The following is a 14,091-nucleotide window of genomic DNA, read 5'->3' as shown; positions in this document are numbered from 1 at the left end:
TGCTCTGCAAGCAGTCCCCAGGTGATTAATGGTCAATATCAAAACAATTGTATGTGTCTTAATGAAAGACATTGCACAAGAGGCTTGCCACAAATGGTCCTTGTGGAAGTGTAACAAACAAAATAAAGTAATGCTACTTGCTTTTTAATGATCCCAACAGTGGCAAATCTAAATCTAAATCACTCTGCTGGCATTTTCTTCCAGGGGTGAGATATCCAATAATAATGTTTATCTGACACATCAAAAAAACATATTGTAAACATTAATTAACTGAAACAATGTGGTTAATTCTCTATCGTCCTCGTCCTGAGACCAGGTTTGCCAAGAGAAAACGAAACTGGGCTGTGAAACTCGTTATTAGCTTTTCATGAGACCACGAAAACATATAAAATATGAGACTCAATATTAGGGATCCCGAAATATTACACGTTCAGTATTCTGAGTGTCTGTACCCGAGGGCTCTCTGGCTGACGGTAGCGCCGGCAATTTCAAATGAAAAAATGAGAAAGTACGTGAGAATGAACCAAATTCAGGAACAATCCGAAATAAGGGAAAGCGAGGGCGCACTCTCCAGTGAAATAAAGAGCCTGTTTGTGAATGGGAGGGCAGTGTTTGGTTCTGCCTGTAAGAGACCCTGCTGTGTAACCCGAGGTGACCCTGGGTTTCTTCTCCCTCCCCCAGTGGAAGCGATAGTGGAGTTTGACTACAAAGCTCAGCATGACGATGAGCTGACCATCACTGTGGGCGACATCATCACGAACATCAAGAAGGACGATGGAGGCTGGTGGGAAGGAGAGACCAACGGCAAGAGGGGGCTGTTTCCAGACAACTTCGTGAGGGTAAGTTGAATTGCACTGTTACAGGGTTAGGGGAGAGCATACGTCTGTGTCGGGGAATACCAGGGCCAGAGCGGGGTCACAATTATAATCCTGCAATCCCTCATTAATTCAAACTACAGTGTTTTGCCACATCTGCATAATTGTAATTGCAATTGTAATTAAATCTTATTGATTGATTGATTACAGTTCAGTTACGCATTTATTTGTGATTCAGTCATTTAGCTGGGTTATTTAGAATGAACAGTTAACATGTTAATGTGTGGAGTTGATTTATGTTACCATAGTGTAATTATAATTCTAATTGACCCCAGGTTTGATCGGCACAAGTAGAAGTGACGGGACGGAGCCAAGTGTTGATATAACCCGTCTACACGCTGGCAGTGCTAGAGCTATTATATACTGCTTTTTAAGGTATATACAAGTACAAAATAATCTATAGCTATTATTATTGTCTATTCACAACCAATGTTGTATTAGTCCATTGTTATATGTATTGAGGAGGGCAAAGCTTGATCAAGAGTATACTGTTAAGTGGATGAGGTTGGTGGCCGGCTGTGATGTCACGCTTTAAACTGACTTTGTAGTTTAATGGAGTTCCGAGAAGTGCCCCAGGTATATATATATATGTAGATAGATAGATATTTTTTTAAAGCCAGTGACATCAGACTGTACCAGTATTTAGAATAAAGCCTGGTAAAAACTCAATATGGTGCCGCTGATGTGACCCAGCAGGCAGAACATGCGCTCTGATTGGCTGGAAGATCCTCAGCCGCCTATAATAAAGTACCGGATTCTGACGAAATTAGGTATGGGCGAAATAACAGACATTATTGCAGAGTGAGTGTTTTTAGCATCAGGTCGATAGATTAAGTTTACAATGAGGCATGCTTAAAGGGTAGAGCACAGCACACAGTCATGATAAAGAATCAAGAAGTGACTGCTGCAGTATGTCCACTGTTTTGTCATTTCAAATATTTTCACAAAACAAACATTAAACTTTAAAGCTGCTGGGGCTCCCGAGCGGCGCATCTGGTAAAGGCGCTCTGCGTGGAGTGCAGTATGCGCTCTATAGCCTGGACATCGCCGGTTCGAGTCCAGGCTATTCCACAGCTGACCGTGGACGGGAGCTCCCAGGGGGCGGCGCACAATTGGCCGAGCGAGGGGGGGAGGGTTTAGGTCGGCCAGGGTGTCCTTGGCTCACTGCGCACCAGCGACCCCTGTAGTCTGGCCGGGCGCCTGCGGGCTTCTCTGAAAGCTGCGTTGTCCTCCGATGCTGTAGCTCTTGGGTGGCTGCATGGTGAGTCCGCAGTGTGAAAAAAAGCAGTCGGCTGACGGCACACGCTTCGGAGGACAGCGTGTGTTCGTCTTCGCCCTCCCGAGTCAGCGCAGGGGTGGTAGCGGTGAGCTGAGGCTAAAAAAAAATAATTGGCCATTCCAAACTGGAAGAAAATAATAAAAATAATTGACAAAGACTAAATTTAAAAAAGAAAAAAAAAAAAAAACCTTTAAAGCTGCAGCGTCCCGTGTAAAACCACATGAAAAACCACATGTGTAAGTGAAAAACACTAAAATAAAAGTCGCTACATTCCAAAAATATATAAACGTGAAAATTTCCGACCACTGAAATAGAGGGCTTTACATAATCTCTGCAAGTAAGAAATTAACATGAACATCCAAAGTAGCACTATAGCATTACAATGTTCAATACAAAAAATGATGCCTGAGTTGCAAGCTCCTGCAGTGTCTATACATTTTTATGGATTGTAGCGTATCAGGAAAGTGCAATCATTTAGACTGAGGAGTCTGTATCATCTGATCCGAAACCACCAAACCGCTCCACGTCTTCGTTATCTGAACCGAAGATAACCCTGCCCCAGAATTATTCAATACACACAGCAACTACTTCTAGGCAGTTTTTTCTATTCATGTGAGTCATTAAAAACACGGAAATTAATGGTGAAATTGTGACTTTCAGCTAAAAGTTGGGGTGAGGTGATTTGTTCAAACTGGGGTGTTGACTCAGCAGAATCCGGTATATTAATAGATGTACAGTAGACCAGCAAATTCGCTTGTGACCAAGCCAGACGTTTGCTGTTGAAATCTGGCAGAAAATAAACTTTGACCTGGGTTCCAGTTCAACAAACTCTGTTGTAATTCAGCAAGTGTGAGAGTGCCATCCTTGTTCATGTTCTGTGTGTCTTGCAGTGTGCACAGAATGCTGTCCTCTTTTGTTGAAACAATTTAATTTTTTTCTACTGATCTCAGCACATTGCATCACAATGACTCATGATTGTTCTGAGGCGAACTGTTTGGTACATTTTGCAGCTCGGACTGTTTTGTATTTGGGCTCCAGTATTGCTAGACTGGCACAGGTTTTTAGATGCAGGCTGTTCATTGTTTCAATGTACGGGGGGGGGGGGGGGAGGGAGGGGGGGTTGTGTTCTCTGCTTCTCTGTTGTCTTACAGCATGTGGGCGCCAAACCTTACATGAAGGAACAATGGAACTGCTGACCGTGAGCTTTGAACATGATAATATAGTGTTAGTGGCATACTACCAGGAGAGTCCATCCCTGAGGTGTGGAGTAGCCAATCATGAGGGATGAAATGAAATGGAAACTCTGCAATGGGATGAAACACACAAGCCGAGGAAAGTGTATTCAACGAAGCTGAGTGAACATGATGCCAATATATATGTAAACAAAAATTAGAAACTGGTGCTAAAAATAATGACATCACTGTTTCCAAAACTACAAACAGGTTTTGTTTTTAAGTACTTCATGTATGGAAATGTCATTTGGTCCGTGCAGAAGTCTGCTGCTGAGCTTGATTTGCAGTGAGCAGGAAATTGTGGTAAACAAGACTCTTGTTCTTCTTCTTTGCAAGCTCACTGGTATAACATTTACCAAACACCAGAGGGTAGGAACAAACTCGTAGCCGAAGCAAAGCCGAGAAGCAATGTGTTTGTTTTGTGGTGTGTGTTCTGTAGTCTAAAGGCAGGCCATGCTGCAACAACGATGGCCTGCTTCTCAGCAGCAGCCAGAGCGCTCTAATTGGCGTGAGGAAGCACAAGCTGCTAGTAGGTCCACTAGGTAAGTGCCTGCATGCTACTGTATCAAAGGATCCTTTTGAAATGAAAAGCTATTCACTATAACTCGTCTTATCACTATAACTCGCATACTCAAAAGATGTGCCCTACTATTGGGAAAGGCTAAAAGAAACTTCATAAAATTAAAGCCAAACATTTTTCAAGTTCATAGCACTCCAAAACTGTGTTTATGAGTTTCTGTTTATTTATAGGGTAGTTTTTGTTAAGGCTTCTCAAATAATAGTCTGGACAAAATTTGGAGAATCTTTGGAAGCACTTTGCATGACCAGGCTTGTAATTACATTGTAATAACAGTGTGATTACCAATGGCTGCTTGCTCTTATACGATAGCTACTGTGTTATTACATAGGAATGGCCACACCCATTAAATTACATGGTAACACAGACCATTGCCATGTAATTACACTAACATTCCTCCATTAGTTACTACATCAGTGCATAAATAATCTGCAGTTACCCAGTTATTACAATGGATTTACATAGCTATGCATTCCCAGTAATCAAACCTTTAGCAGCAATTCAAACCTTCTTTCAGAAATCCAGTAACAAGAAGTATCTAAAAAGCTAGGCAGTAACCCCAGAGTGTGGTTGAAGATGTGAGATGTTGTGTTCTACCAAACGGCCTGACCGCACAGACTTCACAATGTATTCTGTTCCTGTGAGAGCTTTTCATTTACTGGCAAAGGACAGCTTCTGCAATACAGATCAATGTGCCTGCTAAAATACCGCTATCTTACGCCATCTATGAGCCTACAGTAACTACTTGTACTGTATGCAGGAAAAACAGCAGCCGCAGTGCATAGAATCTAAAAGCCTTTACAAAGACACCCCATCCACTCCAACTGTTACTGTGGCAGTGCTGTATGTAAAGCACTGCTCACTCCCAAATAAAAAGCGCTGGAAAAAGGAAGGTTCTGCTTTGTACCAGACACAATAGAAACTTTGGTGATACGACCAAAGCCAGCTTACTCGCTTTCTCAAGACAATTATAGCATTGCTTAGTGTTTGGTTAATCGTCAAATGCGGTAGTTTCATCTGTTTCTTGCTTACAAAAAAAACAATTACAACAGACTTCCACTAGACCCGAGAGCATCTATGTATCCCTGGTGTTGTTCCTGTTGTAGATAGATATGCATCGTTTAGTTTTTAAAGGTCAAACAGGAAGCAGCTTCTTGTCTCTACTGTAGACGATGAGTAGAGCCCTGTGTTTTTCGCAAATACGAAATAACAGAAAATAACGCGAAATGTAACATATAAAACAAAATGCAAATATAAAAAGAAATAACATGAAAAATCATCAGTGTGACATTTTTAAATTGTGAGGTTTATACAGAAAATACTTTAAATAAATACTTGCAGTCGTAGTTGTCAAGGCTCAGCCGTTACCATAGACGCAGTCTGAAGGGAAACTGACGCTCTGACTAGCACTTGCGCAGATGTATTATTTGAAGCGAGTCGTTTGGGAATTAAGATTGTGATGGAAGAGAAGACGTGTGTTTCTAAAATGCCTAAACCGCACATAACAATTAAACAACGCTGCATAGAATTTGAGCATGAGGGGATGTATGCAGCTGACGTTGACAAAATAATGATGTGCAGATTTTGCAACTGTCGGCTGGAATGGGAGTGGAAAGATGCCATCGTTAACATGAATCATTAGCTGTTTGTTGCTTTTGGGGAAGATATGGCTTGTTTGCATGTACAGTATTTTGCATTAGTATGCTAATATTTAGTTTTATTTCAAGTGGTGCAAGCTTTGCACTGGAGCAAATGCCGCTTTGGTTTTGAATAGATTTGAATGAATGAATCTGCTTTGCTTAGTGTTTAAATACTGAGAAACCCAAGCTTGTTGTATACTGCTTCAGTGCAATGGGGTTGAAATACAAATCCTATGTTTGTTTTTTTTTTTTTTTAATGGGTAGATTGCTGTATGTGCAATTATTATGACAGCCCCACAATAGTAGGGCAGTGTAAATATATATATTTTTATTTAATCTTATTTTATTTCTATAGAGGGCATGGGCAGTATTTACTGTAAATAGGCAGTTGATTATAAAGAGTGGAGGACTGTACATTACTGTTACTGCCGCTAATGAGAAATAATGGTAACTAAATTATTTCTGTGTGCGAGGTCTGTTTGTCAAAATGTTTTTTTTTTAAAAATCGGATAATGTTTAATAAAAAATATGTATGTAGTTAAAACATGATGTATATTATACTATTCTTGATCTATTTGAGTATTAATGTGTATCTGTAATAAAACAACATTTGTGAAAAATAAAACGAAAAATTATAAAAATAAAAACAATTTCACGGGGCTCTGTATGTATTGCATTGTGTCATCACAGTTACTGTTTCATTTCTCTTGTCATTTTCTCTCAGTCTAACTCCAAGTGCTACAGTGGGTGTTCGCAAAACAAACGCCTGTCTTTAGGACTTGTGATTTCGGAAGTGCAGAGCAACGTGTGATGGGTTTAGAAATAGCAACTCCCAACCTATAAATGTGGAAAGATGCAAGCTGTTTGCAAACCAAAGTGTTTTAATAGAGGGTGTCTCTGTCAGGCACATTCTCTATAATTAGCGGTTTGGGTTTTTTGTTTTGAATGAGGCTGTTGGGTTTTGCAGATCTACAAAAACAAAATGAATTTGGTTTGGATCAATCTAAATAGAATGCACCAGCAGTTAACAACAAGTAGTAAATAGTTTGATTTATTTTTACTGCATGTTGAATACATGTTGACCTTTATTATCAGTGAGGGAAAAAAAAAGACTTCTATTGCACCCATTCCAGGTTTTACTACGAGATTGATTAGCCACAGTGTATAGGTAACAAGCTCAGGTGAGTCTGAGTTAACTCATAGTGAACCCAGGATTGGATCAAACTGCTATGCAATGGGAGCCTTATTTCCATCCCTGATTTATTGCCGCATTTTAAACATTTTGATCTTCGTAATATATTCAATTTAAACACTTTATGCAGTAGAAGTTGTTTTGGAAGTGCATTTCACCATAATGTGTCTTTTTAGTTAACAAGTTAACAAAGCAAGTACTATCCCAGCATCTTCAGGGCAGTCTTTGAGCAAGCCTGAGCAAAGTGGAATTTCAGTAATGAGGCCAATGTCAAAATCATCATCCGTGGTGCACTAGGGGTGTGCACGGGTCATCTCTTCCCCTTCGAAAAAACAAGAATGTGTCAAATTGTTCAGCGTGTCTTTAACAACATCTGTTTCAGAGGGAAGACGAGTGATCTTTTTTTTTTTTCATTGCTTAAAGACCCCGAAAAACAGGCCAGTGATTTTTATGCCTAACATGCCTAATATCCTTGAGCGCAGAAACAGTAATCAGTGATAATCATTTGAGAACATATATAAAAAACCTAATATTCTGCAAATCAAGAGGATGTAAAGTATTCCTTGAAGCAGCTACTGTTAAAGGGTACAGGTGTGCAGAGCATTTCTCTTCAGTGATAGACTGCTGTGTCTATTTACTATCTGTGAGTTTCTTTAATAGCCTAATGCTACAACATGTCATGGCCTATCGGGGAGTACAGCAAAAAAGGTGCTTACAGAGCAAATAAAGAACTGAATAGAAAATAGGAGTAACAGTAATAGAAAACAGACCCTGGGGTCCAGGGGAAACTGCAGCAGGCGCGGACGGACCTGTAACATCCATCCATCTGTACTTGGTGAATGCTTTCTGTTAACCAAGAGGTCCTGCGGGCTGTGCTGTGTGCAGCGCCTGTTTGAATAAATGAAGCAGCTGAGCATGTGTGCTCTTAAAGTGACACAGGATACACTGCAGGGTGCAGGAGCTGTGATCTTACTATGTTTAGACCATGAAGCATAACCACTGTTTTTTTTTTTAAACTCCTAAGAAAAGAAAGGGAGGTAGAGATGCAAGAGGTGCCTGGTCGTCAAGCGCAGGAGAATTGAAAAGGAAGTTTGATCTGATGAACGCACGTTAACCCCTTCAGGCACACGAAGAACTGAACTCAAAGGTATCACGAGGAGGAAACTGACAATTTGGACGACCAGATCCAACCTAAACCCGGTTTGGTGCACCTCATTGCAAGAATAAGAAAGTTAGCGTCATTTCTGTTTGTGGGACACATCTGTCCCTTGTACCTCAAAGGGTTAAGGCAGTGCTTCCTGCATTGTTTCAGTGTTCCATGGAGTGTTGGGTACAGTATATTGTCCCATTGTTCAATAAGCACAATACATGTGCAGAATCTTGGATGGATTTCCTTAAGCGGATCTACAGATAGAACGGAACAGGCCAGGGGATGAAGGATTCAGCACAACACGATGTTCTAACCACAGTATTCAGGTCACAGAACTTACGGTACACTCCGGTTTCTCTTTGTCTAGAAGATCATGCAGTTTAAGTGAATCTGCTTAAACTGCTGCTTGTTACAAACTGATAGCAATCACGCGGCGCCTAAGTTACTCAAATGTAAAAAGTTGCCTACTTTTGTCCTAGCGATCCCCGAGCAGCTGGTCTAGTAAAGACACGGCTGCGTGGGGTACAGGGCGAGTGCAGTGTTTTTTTAAAGGTTTGTAATCGCTGTGGGTTTGGTACCTGGATACTGTTAGATCCTGTGTTGTAGTCAGACACAGGATGAGGCAGACGGAACCCTGCTGTTTAGTTAATGGCACAGGGAACAGGAAATAGTGGTCAATTTAGAATGAGCTGATGCGCAATAAACAGTGTAAACACTCAGAACACTCCCTAAAGAAAACTGCAATGTACTTCTGCAGGCATCCATTTCCCCTGATCAATCAGAAATTCCAGGTTTCCCAGCCATTGGCTGGCTGCCCCCGTCCGCTGCTCCTCTCCCGGTTGGGTTTATTGTATACCCTGGTAGGATCAGTCTCATCCCTGCTTGTGTACAGCAGAGGGACTGTTGAACTGCCCCAATATCAAATCGTACCGTGTTTTGTATTTGCTCTTATAAGGACTGAAGTCATTGTATTTTGTATCTTGCTCTTAATTGTACTGTAATTCTTGATATTTATTTTAGTATACAACTGTAAGTCGCCCTGGGTAAGGGCGTCTGCTAATAATAATAATAATAATAATAATAATAAAAATAAAATGCAGGGATAGTGAACCAGGGATGATCTCTGGGTGTTGAAACTGGACTACTGGAAAGTGGTTAAGAAGTGGCGATATAACAAAGCCTCTATCTTGCAGATTTATATTCATAAGGAAGTGAAGGATTTATTTCTACAACAGCTGTACTTGATATATCCTAAAGTGGTGTGATTGCATTGCAAGCATAGGAGCTGTTAGTATTTCACTGAGAGCCACTTCACATCCCTTTTATGCTTTCTTTCCATAAAAAAGTGCAATGGTAGCTAGCTGAAGCCTTATCGCTGTATGTCTTTCACACTGAAGCATGCTCATTGGTGACTGGGAAAGTGGATGACCGATTCAAGGAGTTTGGAAAACCAGCACTTGCTGTACTGTACTGTACTGTACTCTGTAGCTTTAAGTCAGTTTACTGCCGACCCATAAAGGCAATTACTGTAATGTTTGAAAATTCATTGCAGAAAAACGTGCATTGTATCAAATTCTAGTTTTGTTGTATTGAGGATTTCGTGGTTTAGTGTATGTTGAATTTGAATAATCTTTTTCATAAAAGTGGAGTCTTGCTTTAGCAGCCACTGGCACAGCATCTTGAGGATAATCCAAGTGCAGCACCACGTGGCTTACAAAAGATACAATATTATGCTTTGTATGAGTTATGGCTGGGGGGAGGACCACTGGAATGCTAAACCACTGCAGCATATGTGTAGCCTAACTGCTTTAAAAAAAACCTACTGCAGTGGAGAAAATGAAAGAGGGTATAATAAGAACTGAAGACCTTCAGGCATGAATACTAGTAAGTGGATGCTTCTGATTTTTCTTTGGCAAAAAAAAACAACAAACAAGAAGATCAGGTGCCAGTAGGGGGCACTGTAGCGTGGTGAGGTGACGGTCACAAACGATTTTAATGTCCCCGACCTGAGGGAGCGCCAAGACCAGTGCACCACTCCATGTGGGATCCCCAAGACCAGTGCACCACTCCATGTGGGATCCCCAGCCCAGATCAGCAACTGAGCTTAGCCAGGACTTGAACCCGCACTCCATGGCTGCACGACTCTGGTGTCTGCAAAAGCAGTTATGCACAGGATTTGAAGAAGAACAGTATTTTCCCTTTCCTTATTTCAGGTAACATATTACACAGTAGCTTCTTGTTTTTTGAGTTAAATATACAGAACTTTACTGCCGAAACAAAGACGTGACTTGGCAATGGGTAAATTGGTTATTAAGCGGAGGATTTGGATGTGGTGCTGGTATAAACTGTGTAGATGGATTTTGGAGCGCAGAGTTTTGCATGCTCGAAGATGAAGGCTCCTGCTTTGTCTTTGAATTAGAAATGCAAGCCCTACAGACTGTTTTGTTTACACGTTGATGCATGAGTCTGTCTTATCTAAAGAAAGACTGCATTTCAAAGCTACTGGTCCTCGTGATTGAGCTGTACTGTAAACGGTTTAGTAGCTGCTGAGAAGGTGTAGATTATTCTGTAGCTGAGCTGCTGTATGATCAACTAAAGCCACGTCCCCCTTTCACCCTGAGGATTTAGATCTCCGTCAGAAATGGGAACAGGGTGCAGGGTCACCACACAAGCAAAACAAACTCTGCACTTCTTGCCAACCTAAAACTGCTTCTCATAAAAACCTCCAACTGGAGCATGCCAGCACTTGAATGGCAAAGAATAAAAGTGATTCGGACAGTCGTTTCCTGTTCTGCGCTTCTCAGAAATTAAACACAGGAAGCTGTTCCCCCTTCAAACGGGATCATTCAAATGTTCATCTGTTAAACGTTAGTTTTTTCCTAAACGTTTACTGTTGTCAAAGAAATGCCCGTCTGATTTAGAGGTCAGATTACACAGTAGGATGCGTGAATCTCTTCCATATACACATCAGTGTTGTATGCATGTAGTGTCACCCGCATCAGTGTTGTACGCATGTAATCTCATCCGCATTACTGTTGCTGTGCATCATAAAAAAGCAACAGCACTCTACGGAGGGTTTCTCCTGATGGCTTTTGAATTGCTTAGAAACATTCCCAACATGTTAATGTTTAAACATGTTTAATATTAAAGTTTAATCAGGTTCTGACATCCCTAGCCAGGATAAGTCTTATCATTCAAGTGGTCTTATTAATCTAAACAGCATCTCATATACTGCCACCCACACTAATAGCAGAAGCTGCAATAGACCCTTGTAATAGTTTACCACAGTAAAAGTGCATGGTCATTTTGCAGTGTTCCCATGGTTATACTGTGCATTTACCATAGATTACTATGGTTTGCCGTATTTATCTTTAAATATATTTTACCATACCCCTTTGGGCTTTACCATGCTTTCACTATGCTTCATTACACATTGCTACTGTAGGCTTTTACTATGGGGAACTTTTATAAGGGGAAATACAGTAAAGTATCACATTGTAAAGTATCACATTACAGAGTATCACATTACAGAGTATTGCATTACAGATAAGAGCAGTTGAAAGGTACAATAAAATCAGTAGCAAAAGATCAAATTCAAATAATTCCATGTAAGAGCGGGTTCGACTAAGAGCAGTTAAACAGTGGTGGAGTGTTGATACAGATGTGTACAGTATTCTATTCTAAACAGCACGACACTCTTCAAACAATGATCCTTATATTTAAGGTCCTTTTAAACGTCCTTAGAAAGGTGAGAAAAGGGCCTCTTGTAATTCATACTGGCCTCTGCTTGCATGCCAGTATGTTCCTATAATACTTTATTTTTCATCACAACAACATTTCTACACACTGTAGATACAGTGTGCAGCTCGGTGTGCATTTCTACACACTGTAGATACAGTGTGCAGCTCGGTGTGCATTTCTACACACTGTAGATACAGTGTGCAGCTCGTGTGCATTTCTACACACTGTAGATACAGTGTGCAGCTCGGTGTGCATTTCTACACACTGTAGATACAGTGTGCAGCTCGGTGTGCATTTCTACACACTGTAGATACAGTGTGCAGCTCGGTGTGCATTTCTACACACTGTAGATACAGTGTGCAGCTCGGTGTGCATTTCTACACACTGTAGATACAGTGTGCAGCTCGGTGTGCATTTCTACACACTGTAGATACAGTGTGCAGCTCGGTGTGCATTTTTGTTTTTGCCCTTATGGAGTTATGCAAACGAACCGGCCTGCTCATAAAGCATCGCTCTTGAATGAATAGCTTCAGAAGAAAAGCTGTCGAGGGTGCTTGCAAACATGTTTCCTCAGCAGCTGCTACAGTACGTCTATAAAATTAGACGTTGCTTTTCAAGTGTCTTGCTTGATGATCATCTGAAGAGGGGACAGTCTGTCTCCATCTGTTCATAACTGCCCCTCGTCTGTGTCTCTCTGTTTGTGGGCCTGTCAGCCTCGTCTGCTGTTTCCATGGAAACATGGGTGCATGCTTAAAGGGGTATCCTGCATTAAAAGGGGCTGGGCACAGTAGTAAGAATGGGGCTGTTGTACTACTGTACTTGAATACCAGAATGGCAGGGCTAGTTGCTCTGGATTCTCTTAATAAAATAAGCCCTGTGGCACTTTTGTATTATGCTACTGCACCAAAGACACAGGAATTGTACTTGACCTTATAGGTTGTTCATAATGGTATCACGATGAGTTATATCTGCACTGCAGCCCCTTAGCATTTTGAGCACCGTGCTCCAAAGAGGATCACAGAGTCTGGACTAGACCTGCAAAGATCGACGGCTATCAGATCCACTCCGTCATTTCAATAACAGACGTGAAATCTGATTGAACCAAAGCCACTCCAAATTCAGTGACGCACATTTACGAGCTTGTTGTGCAAGGTACTGTAAGAAATGTATGTGACTTTTAAAATAATATTTGTTGTTTGTTAAATTAGGATATGGAAACTGGATCTGGTGTGCATTGGCCTTTTAATGTGTCTCTTAACCTGACAGAACAACTCCCAGGACAGATTTTCTCCCGTATTTTGCTCAACTCTACTGTTAAACCCCCTTATGTCACCAAACCTTTAATGTCTGCAAAAGTCATGGCTGATGTGTGGTTACTGCAAACCCTGTCTGTACCTAGCAGGGTTTAGGACCCAGGGGAGCCCTGTGGCAGGCATGCGTTCAGTGCACAAGGCAAGTTCACATACTTAGCTACGCACCTGCAGCCGCCCCCCCCCCCCCCCCCCCCCGCCGTCGACGCTCTACAGGAAAAAAGGTATCCCTGATTGAACCCACGTATGTGTGGTTGTGTACATATCTCCAAGCTAAGGAATTTGGTCAGAAGCAAAGAATCGACTGAAAATATTGCATTGAGTAGGAAAGCCTCTGCAGACCTTTGCACAATTAATAGGTTTCATGATGTTTCAATAAAGAACCTGAGTGGGCTCAAAAATAAATGTTTTATTAGAGTATTTTGGGAACCCCTGAAAAATAAATGTTGAAAAGGAGCAACCCTACACACATCACACATCATTTGCAACAGTTGTCATTTGAGGTTGGTTTGCAGACACAGTCTAGAGAGGGCTGCAGCAGTCGCAAAGTGCAAACACAAAGCATTACTGGGTTAAACATTGTGCACGCTTTTCTGTAGGGTATGCCGGAAGCAGCGGGTTAGCGATAGATTTGTGAAAAAAAATAAAATAGGGTTCGTTTCTAAACTAACCAAACTGAGTTCACTGAGAAATAAACTCTGGAAGAAAAGAACTCTGTGCACTGAAACAAACTCAGTCCAAACTCAGACGGACTGAGATTTCACTTCCGCAAGGAACGTTTCTGTTTATTCTGTTTAGCCATGTTTTTGTTGATTGAGACACACCATGAGCCAGATTGCAGCAGGGATGAAGAAACATTCGCTCCAATCAGCATTTGGGCCGACAGTTCAATGCAGAGAAGCTTGGATGGAAGTGTCTGTAACAAGCTGCTTCCGGGGCATTGATACTCTCGCTGAGTATTTGCTTCTGTCACCCAGGTCGACCCTGCCTCTTCAAAAGCAGTGCGAAATCGCATAGCCAACCCGCATGACACCAGGTCCCGACCCGGGTAGGGATCGGCCCGGGCAGAGCATGCCAGTGTGAAAGGGGCTTTAG

At 41.5% G+C, this 14,091-nt stretch overlaps 1 protein-coding gene across 7 annotated transcripts in view; it reads left to right on the top strand.

Annotated features, from left to right (window-relative positions):
- LOC117406360 (SH3 domain-containing kinase-binding protein 1-like) overlaps positions 1–14,091 on the top strand; it is a 75,031-nt gene that overhangs the window by 10,767 nt on the left and 50,173 nt on the right. For all 7 annotated transcript variants that reach the window (XM_059030738.1, XM_059030737.1, XM_059030736.1 and 4 more), the window contains exon 2: positions 682–839. In XM_059030738.1, coding sequence (XP_058886721.1) covers positions 682–839 — 158 coding nt within the window. The remainder of the gene's footprint in view (positions 1–681; positions 840–14,091) is intronic.

Source organism: Acipenser ruthenus, chromosome 9 (assembly GCF_902713425.1).
Source record: "Acipenser ruthenus chromosome 9, fAciRut3.2 maternal haplotype, whole genome shotgun sequence".
In the NCBI taxonomy this organism is placed as follows: Eukaryota; Metazoa; Chordata; class Actinopteri; order Acipenseriformes; family Acipenseridae; genus Acipenser; species Acipenser ruthenus.
This window is presented reverse-complemented; position numbering and strand designations above follow the sequence as displayed.